The sequence below is a fragment of the Oncorhynchus mykiss genome, chromosome 10, assembly GCF_057628025.1.
Source record: "Oncorhynchus mykiss isolate SJ-2025 chromosome 10, ASM5762802v1, whole genome shotgun sequence".
Lineage (NCBI taxonomy): Eukaryota > Metazoa > Chordata > Actinopteri > Salmoniformes > Salmonidae > Oncorhynchus > Oncorhynchus mykiss.
The window spans coordinates 13297501-13307778 of NC_143031.1; the positions used below are offsets into that span (position 1 = coordinate 13297501).

The 10278-nt window shown below is 42.8% G+C and overlaps 1 protein-coding gene across 7 annotated transcripts in view; it reads right to left on the reverse strand.

The window, feature by feature from the left end:
• The window catches only part of gabra1 (gamma-aminobutyric acid type A receptor subunit alpha1), a 29975-nt gene extending 20558 nt beyond the window's left edge, over positions 1-9417 (reverse strand). Inside the window, exons 1-4 of one of the 7 annotated variants that reach the window (XM_021617487.3) lie at positions 9307-9417; positions 5910-6009; positions 1533-1645; positions 198-265 (exon numbers count right to left, since the gene is read on the reverse strand). In XM_021617487.3, coding sequence (XP_021473162.1) covers positions 198-265; positions 1533-1645; positions 5910-5989 — 261 coding nt within the window. In that variant the 5' untranslated portion in view covers positions 5990-6009; positions 9307-9417. Of the gene's footprint in view, positions 1-197; positions 266-1532; positions 1646-5909; positions 6010-7329; positions 8968-9306 lie in introns of those variants that run through there. The other 6 variants (XM_021617484.3, XM_021617483.3, XM_021617485.3 and 3 more) reach the window with 6 other exon arrangements.
• Between the last annotated feature and the right edge of the window lie 861 nt (positions 9418-10278).

Here is a 10278-nt window from a genome sequence, read left to right on the forward strand (position 1 = left end):
AATGACTGAGCCAATTGGTCTAATAACATTTCCTTGCTTGTGACATTTCATTTATGTCAAAAAACTAATGGGGGGCTGATCAAATCAATAAACACTTTACCTTTGAAACCACATGAAAATAGGTTAAGGGGAGAACAAGGACACAGAACTGGTGACATTTCAGAGAGGGGAATAACAGAGAGGAAAGACAGGCATACCATGTCATGGTCCGAGACGGGCCCAATACTCGTCACGAAAATGTCAGTCTTGACTTCAGTTACACGCTCTGTTGAACCAAGAAATTAGGAGAGTGAGTGGCGATCAGGGCTCCTCGTTAGCTCTAACTAGCTCGTAATCCTGGGGAGCATTTCTAGCCCATTGATCGTTTCATTCCCCAATTCTCACAGAGCCCCCTTCCAAAATGACACCTTTACAATCCCGATTTTCACGTCAATAACCATTTCTGCAGTTCTCCGTTTCAGTGGCAGGACCTTTACCCGGGGACTGACTCAATCTCTTCATGAATTTTCAAATCTCTTGGCTGAGATCAAATTCCACCTGGTCTTTATGTGGCTGATGTGTTTACAGTAACTCTGTCTGCTGTATAGAGTTATGTTTCTTGAAGTGAATAATGGAAACATGATTTACATCAGGAATGGTGTCAATCATAATGTTTAATTTCTCTCCATTTGCCACTGAAAATATACTAATCCCCTGCCTGTTTGACCTTCCACTCAGTCAATTCCATACAAGTCCTCTTCACGTTCCAGTAGGCCTACATATCTCTCCAAAACTCTGTTAAGCTGAGTTGAATATAAATCAGTATTCGCAATAACTGTGTGGCACACAGTGCACTTCCATGAAAAGTGACAAAACTACCCAAGGTTCTCAATGAGAATATCCTACACCATACACTATTCCTCAAAAGAACAAGGGGAGTTATTTACTGGGGAGCTATAGTTTCAGTTTGCGTTAGTTTTCAAAAGATGCTAGTTTTTGATATCACGCTTCTAAGGAAACAAGCTAACAGTAAATCACCCTCCTGTAGATTCCTCTGATACGAGTGCAAAGGCAGAGAAAACAAGATATGAGCATGCTTGTGACGATACGCAAACACATTGCAGATTTATTTTTCATGAAGCAGGACAAAGGACTCCAGTCTGTAGTCAATACGCACGACTGTAAGTCACTTTGGATAAAACTGTCAGCTAAATGATGTATATGTTATATTATATAAGATTATAGTATATTATATTATATTACTTTAAATCCTGTTTTGATGTGCTCTTGATTGCTATCCTCCAAGTAATGGTTTTGGCAAACCATCAATATTAAACCAACAGAGTGCTGTAACCTGGTGCCAACAATTCCAAATAACACAACACATGATTCAGGAAATGACTAGCTGGAAAATACTTGACAGCATCATGCAATAAACATGTTATTGACTAAATTAAAGACACTCATCACCACCCATCTATCTCCCATCACCTCTATTTCCCTAAACTGCAGAATGATATGAGTTGGTGAGAAACCATTGTACAGTACTGTACCTCCCAACCCTGGTCTGAGACGATTGTCGTAGCCATCTAGAAGACTGTCTAGGATCCGGGTGAACACTGTTGTGTTGTCTTTCTGCTCGTCCGTCTGGCCATTCTGTCCAGAGCTGACGAAAAGGAAGAGCAATTTTGGAAAGTGAATTCGGTGAATCGATGCAGGAGTGTTGGAGAAAAATCCCACCTGAGCAACTTCTCTTGATCCTTTAAAATCTACTTACTCTGATGATACAGATTTGTAATAAAGCCATATGAATGTGAGAAATGGGTTTATTTTATCCACAGGGCATGAAATTGTACACACACACAGGACTCGTAATTAATTATTTATACCTTAATGTGGTCTCTTAACAGCAAAGGACTCATTGAGTGTGCTCTTTGAGCAACATGAAACAAAATTGTTCATTCATTCTCAGAACACCCACAATCAGTAATTGTGTGAGTGGAGTAAACATCTCCACTCATTAATATCTCAACACAATAATCAACAGCAATATAGATTTCATTATGTTGTGGAAGTATAGATGGAGAGGGAGATGGTCAGCTTGGGAGGGAGGGGGGGTTTATTTTCTCTCTTTCAAAAATAATCACAGGAAAGCCTTTCTCATAGATAATCACAGGACAACTTTTCTCATAAATAATAGTTTGCCTCTGAGCAATCACCTTCTCTTTTTACACCCAAATCGCGGACCACACTGGTTTGATTGCATGCTAAATAAACAGTCCCCAGTGTTTGGAAACAATCTCTGCTCAGAACGTAGCTTCAAGGAGAAGGGGAGGTCATCAAGATAAGTTAGCATGGACTTGCAAAGGGAAGGGAAGGGAAGGGAAGGGAAGGGAAGGGAAGGGAAGGGAAGGGAAGGGAAGGGAAGGGAAGGGAAGGGGGAATCTGAAATGGCAAGTAGCAGGAGGAGAGAACAAAACAGCTGAGAGGACATGCATGCAGGCGGCCGCAAATGAGAGAGAGAGATAGAGAGTGAGAGAGAAGGTGGGGGCGGGGGGGTCAGGTCACACAGCTTTAAATGTGAGCAGGTAAACAAATCTTCTAAATAAGGACATGCTGCTCACATCACTGCAGGAATTATATAGTTAATATGCCATCAAACACACCTTTCATTCCCACATAGGCTATTTGTTAAAAATGCAGCTTCCTGACAAAAATACTATTAGGAAATATAAATAAGACAAATAATGAGACAAGCAATTGGAACAAGCGTCTGATATCAAACAATTCCACAGTTATGAATCTCTATTTTGTGTGAAACTTTAAGAAATGGCCAAATCTTCCATGCCATAGCTCAAGAGCCTAGGCCACCAAAGCAAATATCTAATGAACTGCCTGCAGGGTAATGTGAGGTTGAAAAACTCTCATCTGAATAACACACACACACACACACACACACACATGTATTTTCTGCTTGCTTGGCTTGCTGATACAATGAGTGAAAACAACATGCCGAAGGTTTTCGATTTTCCCCAGATACAGTAGATTAGTTCATTATATCCTCCTCACAAAAAACACAACAGGAAACGTGCAAGGATGCCTCTTTTTTAAATTTCACCTTTATTTTTCAATTTAAAACAAATTATTTTTTTACAATGACGGCTTGGCCAGTGACGACTGGGAAGTGCGGTGCAATTATTATTATTATTTTAAAACATTGAAATCACTGGACAGTACAGACATCATAACGCAGAAGGACAGGGACATTATGACAAACACAAATGTCAATACAGAACACTTACAGCAGCAGGAGAGCTGATATCACAACACAGCAGAACAGAAACACATGGCAACGACATAACATTTAGTAAAAACAGTAAGCGAAGCCGAGAGGTAAACGAACAAACAGAGCACACGCAGTACATCATGCTATGCTCACTCCGTCACACTAACACAGACTTACACTTACATACACGCCTTGGAGTTCTTTCAAGTGAGGAATAATTCAAATGCGCTTGACATAGAATATATTTGGGAATGGGAGGTGGGGACAGAGGATGGGAGAGGCAGAAGGAGAGAGAGAACGGGGGTACAGATAAGCAGAGAGCAATGGACTGAATGTTTAGGAGCTGGGGTCACTTCCTCATAAAACATCATACACCCCCCCCCATCTACAGGTCCTCTGAACAGCAACAGTACTGCCGACTGCTGCCTTTGCTTTTATTGAACCTTTATTTAAGTAGGAAAGTTAAATAAATGCTGCTGCCTCCAGCCTGCCTCCCTGCCTCGCTCCCTCCCTGCCTCGCTCCCTCCCTGCCTCGCTCCCTCCCTGCCTCGCTCCCTCCCTGCCTCGCTCCCTCCCTGCCTCGCTCCCTCCCTCCCTCCCTCCCTGCCTGCCCCTCTCCCTGCCTACCTCCTTGCCCCCCTCCCTGCCTCGCTCCCTCCCTGCCTCGCTCCCTCCCTGCCTCGCTCCCTCCCTGCCTCGCTCCCTCCCTGCCTCGCTCCCTCCCTGCCTGCCTCCCTCCCTCCCTCCCTGCCTGCCCCTCTCCCTCCCTCCCTCCTTCCCTGCCTACCTCCCTCCCTCCCTGCCTGCCTCCCTCCCTCCCTCCCTCCCTGCCTGCCCCTCTCCCTCCCTCCTTCCCTGCCTACCTCCCTCGCCTCCCTGCCTACCTCCTTGCCCCCCTCCCTCCCTCCCTACCTCTCTGCCTCCCTCCCTCCCTGCCTCCTTCCTTCCCTGCCTACCTCCCTCGCCTCCCTGCCTACCTCCCTGCCCCCCTCCCTACCTCCCTACCTCTCTGCCTCCCTCCCTCCCTGCCTCCTTCCTTCCCTGCCTACCTCCCTCGCCTCCCTGCCTACCTCCTTGCCCCCCTCCCTCCCTCCCTACCTCTCTGCCTCCTTCCTTCCCTGCCTACCTCCCTCACCCCCCTGCCTACCTCCCTGCCCCCCTCCCTACCTCCCTACCTCTCTGCCTCCCTCCCTCCCTCCTTCCCTGCCTACCTCCCTCGCCTCCCTGCCTACCTCCCTGGCCCCCTCCCTATCTCTCTGCCTCCCTCCCTGCCTCCCCTGCCTACCTCCCTCGCCTCCCTCCCTACCTCCCTTCCTCCCTACCTCTCTGCCTCCCTCCCTCCCCTGCCTACCTATCTCCCTCGCCTCCCTCCCTACCTCTCTGCCTCTCTCCCTACCTGCCTCCCTGCCTATTCTGTTAAAATATCACAACACCAATATCAACATGTGCTAATGATTATTGCGTTTGTTCAAAAACCCTCCATGGTTTGTTTTTGAGTTCTAGAGGTCAATACAGTCAATCACAACGCAGTAATTACATTGCGGTTTATGGTGACAGTTGTAAGGTGGAGTAATCAGGGAAGGTGTTTATTGGTTAAATGGGCCATCCTTGAAGCAGTGCGGTTAAGATACATGAAACTGTCTGTTGATTAATAGGGAAAATGTCACAGCTCACAGAAAATAAATCCTTAAATGGCAATTTCATTAGACTGATTAGATGTGGATGCAGCTCAGACAGTTCTACTGAATTATTTAGGCTAGCAGAATAGAAAGAGAAAAAACGTCATTCATTTAATAGTCAAGCATCTTCCTGTGATTCCACATGATCATATGCACACAAAGTTATCTAGGTATATGCGGCTTCATTTGCAAATAGTGAATCCTTGATATTTGCATATTTTTAGTTCAATGTCAAACTTCTCAATGTTAATCCTAAAGACTGGATTAGCATTGAGGTGTAAATGCAAATGTCTGTCATTTCAATGGTGGGATTAGTAGTGTGGTAATCACATGTCAAAACCTAGCATCTCTCAACCCATCTCACTGTGGTACTGAGTGGGTGGTCTGAGCACAGACACCATCTGTATTCCCAAGTCTGACTTTTTATGTTGGACTAACCTCTACTTCAACTATGTCACTTGAAACACATACATCCTTTGAATAAACGACCGAATGTCTGAGACATGCACTTCTCTACTCTGGTTGAACATTTAGTGTTATCCTATGTGGTTGCTTAGCATATGGAAACTGTAACACAGTATTTGCTATTTTGGGCAAATCCGCCCCAGCTCCTCTTATTATCGCAATTACAGTGTGGAGTCTTGAAGTGATGCCCTAATTACTGCCATCACAGAGTCATGCACAACATAAAATATGATCAGTTGGCAAAACATGATCATTACAATCATACCTTCTTCTCCAGGATAATCAGGTGTTTGCTCTCAGACTGCCAGTGAGGGATGGATTCCAACATGACATGATTGCAGATCACAAAATATATTCTAATTCCACACTTTTGGGGACTTAAGAGACGAGCATATTGTCTCCGTAACTAGACCCTAGAACAGAACACAATGATTCTCTTTTCTGGGCCAAATCTAGCTTGACAGTGAACATTTTGTTTGTGTGGTCGAAGCCCACCTTACCTTTTCCCACAAAGCACTTTGGCCACCAGCAAACAGGCCCACACACATAGCAGTATGGCCGTTCCTGTCCGTCCACCCATGGTTGGAGAGTGGTTTGTCACTGAAGAAGGAAGACAACAACTACACATCAGAAAATAAAACAAAAAATAAAATACCACATCAGAAAATAAGCAGTACCATTGACAAGACTGGCTCAAAAGAGAATCAAAAAAGACACAAATCAAGAGGTGAGTGATTCTGAAACTAAGAAGATCAAGGAACATAAGAGGCTGGCACCGTTCTAAGACCAGCCTTTCCCAAGAACTATGTTGTATCTTTCAGTTCATATTAGTATCCAGCTTTTGTACACACAAAAAACGACTTACATTAATTAAGATGTGGTGATGGGTCGAACCTCAAAACACTAAATATTTCACAAAAACAGCCTATATGGGCTATCTTGAACCGTACTTTAACGGAACTGCATCCGTAAGCTCATATGTCACAAATCAAACCAAGCGTTCTCGTCACAAGTCAGATGTCAGTTGACACATAAACACACAGCCGTTAAAGCCATCAGATATAATTTAGTGTTTTCAGTTGATTATATATTAAACTTAATATAATTACCTGAAAAGAAAGATAGCGAGAGCGCGTCTGAATGAATGTGATACACTGACGGCAATGTATTGGTTTCTTTAAAAAAGAGCTACATTCCATGAAGAATCGATTTCGGATGATCCGTCGACATACATTACATTACGCATGCATATTGCATAAAGAATCAAACACGTTACCGGTTACATAGTCTTGTATGTCATTTGTTTTCATAGCACTTGTATAGCCTACTTAGTTTATTCACAGCCTGCTATTAAAAGGCGGCTGAAACCGCATATTAAACCAAATCCTCTTACATTCACGCATTTTCACCTTCGTCCGAAATCATAATGTCAACCCACTTTCAGAGGATGTAAGTGGTAGGATAATGTTATTGCGTTATGAAAATACAATTGTTGGCCAGATGCCCGTTTAACTGAACCATAAAAAAATAATATATATATATATATATATATATACATAAAACGATGTTTCCCACGGCAGCAGCAATTACTTACCCACGCAAAGGTATTGTAATCAATAGCTACACCATTATCAAACAAACGACTACAATAACCTGTAAATTAAAGATACATACTGTAGAAGATACGGCGCCTAATTTCTCCAAACTGCACTGGAATATACCGCAAACGAAGAGTATTAAACGATGTGCAATATTCTGTTAAAATGTCGTTAGTTGACAAGGATTTGATAAACCAGGGATAATGCAGCTTAATGGGAAAAACAAATCATACACACCACACTTTCTATATTATTCCGTGAAATGTGTCCCCAGTATAAACATCTTGCGTTCAGGGAGATATTGGCATTTCTCTATGCTCACCTTAAACATTCGTGTGTGGCGAGTAATTAAGCAACTGAATAATGCTACATTCTGAGCGCTGTCCAGGGATGAAACAACTTGGAGAAAACCATGTCATACCACAGCAGATGCCAGTAAATCGTCTTCATTTTCAATAGCTAACTCCACATCATCCACTCCCCGACAGTTGCAACTCATATACCATTTGAACTGGATTCTGCCTCTGTTAGGCTGAAAACAACTCACTGCCGTTCGAACTGCGAGTCAAATTCCCCGACTCCCTTCTGCACCGAAAAAGACAAGTAAATGGAAAATTCACTTACAGCGATATGCCAGAGATGTTCGAGGCTGTCGTATTTTCAAACTTTTATGAATATATTTTTCTACACGGATTCGATGAGAACAATCCTCCAAGATCTCAGATCTGACCAAATTTAGCTTGAGTCTCGAGAAGCGGCAGCTGACGATGCTGAGTGTGCGCAGGTTTCGCGCACTGTTCAATGGTGTGGTTGAGTGAAACTCTTCTCAGTCCCCAACAAATTGGCAATCTAACTACAAAATCTACTCTAAATACCGAGACTGCAGCCAAATAAAGATTTACTTTATCAGGACAATGGTAACATATCACTGGGTAAACCGGATATGAAATAGGCTGTGACTTCAAGCCAGAGCGATTTTATTTTAGAATGGAAGGTGGTACCAACGTCTCATCTAAAGACCAATCCGCCCATTGTTTATATTCAGCACATTGTAACTTCCACTGCTGTAGACTTCATCTCCTTTTCAGTGGCTGCAAAATCAAATCCTCTTCCATTTTCAACCAGCTCCCTTGTCCCCCGCTCCCCTTTTCTTCCTGAATGATGTTTCATGTTCTCCGATAAAAGCGGCGTTTTACATTTATAGAATTGATTATATCAACTAGCACGAGATTTCGCTCTGACCAAAACGAAGACTCCCAAACAATTATAAAATTATTATCTCATATCAATGAACACACAATGCAAATAAAAATAACACATTCATACACACGAAGACATTCTTCCCAATGTTAAGAAATGCATATTCCCTCACCCGATATATTTGATGAGACGAGACTCACTGAAAATTAACTTTAGTCACTCACTGTACCCCAAAAGCCCAGGATTCGCATCGAGATGACAGGACCGCCTGTTTACTGTCAAATATTATGCCGCTATAGCCTGCACTCCACGACTGAGCACAGACAGAGCTGTGCTGTGCTTCTGCAAAAACCGCCCGATGATACCAAGCTTATATTTTTGTAGTCATCTGCGTATTTCAAGTTAAACTACAAACCAGAAGACATTTTAATCATGATGAGATATGTAATAACGGAACATTTATGTAGCCGGTTTATTGACCTCAAAGCAAAATACACACTGATCTTATTGGTTTGTTTGAATACGTTTACAACACGCTATGATGACATCTAGACTACTCGTCCTTCATGTACAAATCATAACTCGCCAATGCAATATTGGCATTGGGTTTAATTTACCAGACTACGGAGACTGTGATTCCTCTCGTCTGAAATGGAACCGAATTTATGTGTTGCTTTATATGTGGTTAATATAGTGCATGTATGAGTTATGGGTATTCAGTAAGGTTTCTGTCGCTCTCGCTCTCTGTCTCTGTTATTATAACGTAATGTCTTCGCAGACATGCTTCTTCACTGTCCAATGAACATTACGAGTTCATTACGTTACAATAACATTAAGTATGGTCAGAATTCAGCGAATATATATATATATATATATATATATATATATAGAGAGAGAGAGAGAGAGAGAGAGAGAGAGAGAGGGCGAGAGAGGGCGAGAGAGACTACAGTGCAGTGTATGGCGAACTGTCATTTCAGCACCATGGGCAGTTCAAAACCGGACAGCTTGTGGCCAATCAAGTCTATTTCCAATGAAAATCACACCCTTCACAGAGTTCGAACAAAACGACAATGGCCTTTCATCATTTAGATTTGCTCACCTCCTGCATCCTCTCTCCTCTGTCTTCTCTGGCCTGCTTTTGAAAAGTTCAAGGGTAATCGAGGAGAGGCGGCGAGGACAGGGAAAGTGGACGAAAATGTGCTTGCATGAAATGACACTTCTTCTCCAATCGCGCGTCATCGGGCAAATGACGTTTACAGGGTGGAATGCAAAAATGTATGTATAAAGTGATAAAAACAAATGTAGCTAGATGTGCAATACATTTTATAGATAAAAGAATAAATAGCATATCGTTTAAATCGTTTAAATGTTTGCATGCTTTTCTCCTTCGAGAAAACAATAGCTGATTCAAAGGGGGTGCGGCAGATTTCCAAACTTTTTAGTGAAGGACTCAGGTAGGATCATAAAGATAGATAGATTACTCATATTTTTATCTGTGCCATTATAGCGTCTGTGACAGCATGGGCAGTGCCACTGACACAATCTGCATTTTGAAGTAGTACATTTTCTTCTTCAGTATTGGCTGATCCCTCCTGATGTCAGGTTGAACATGACTCCAACAGGTCACTACATTAAAATGGTAAAAGCCCTCAATGGCGCTGACCAGCCTTTTGGCCACTAGAGGCCTCTATCATTCTCTATGGTTATAATACATTTGCGCTTCCTCGCCAAAAGGAGGCTATAGAGGAAGAGACACACCTTTTTCGTTTGCATACTAAGGAATTGACACAATCCTGCACCACTCGACCACTTATGGGGTTTCGGGCCATGGAGGAGAGGACAGACTTTCGCCCAAACGAGAAACCCCAATCTCTGAGAGTTGCATGTTGTTACCTTCAATAAAGGAGGAGCAGTGGTGTAGTGTGGGGATAAAGTAGGACTAAACATCAATGTGATGGATGACTAGCATTTATGTAAGTGCCTTGTTTGATGTGCGGGTTACAGAGCTGTAATCACTGCTTCTAAAGTAAGGTTTTGAATGGAAAGTACATGAGTATAATAATCTACTACC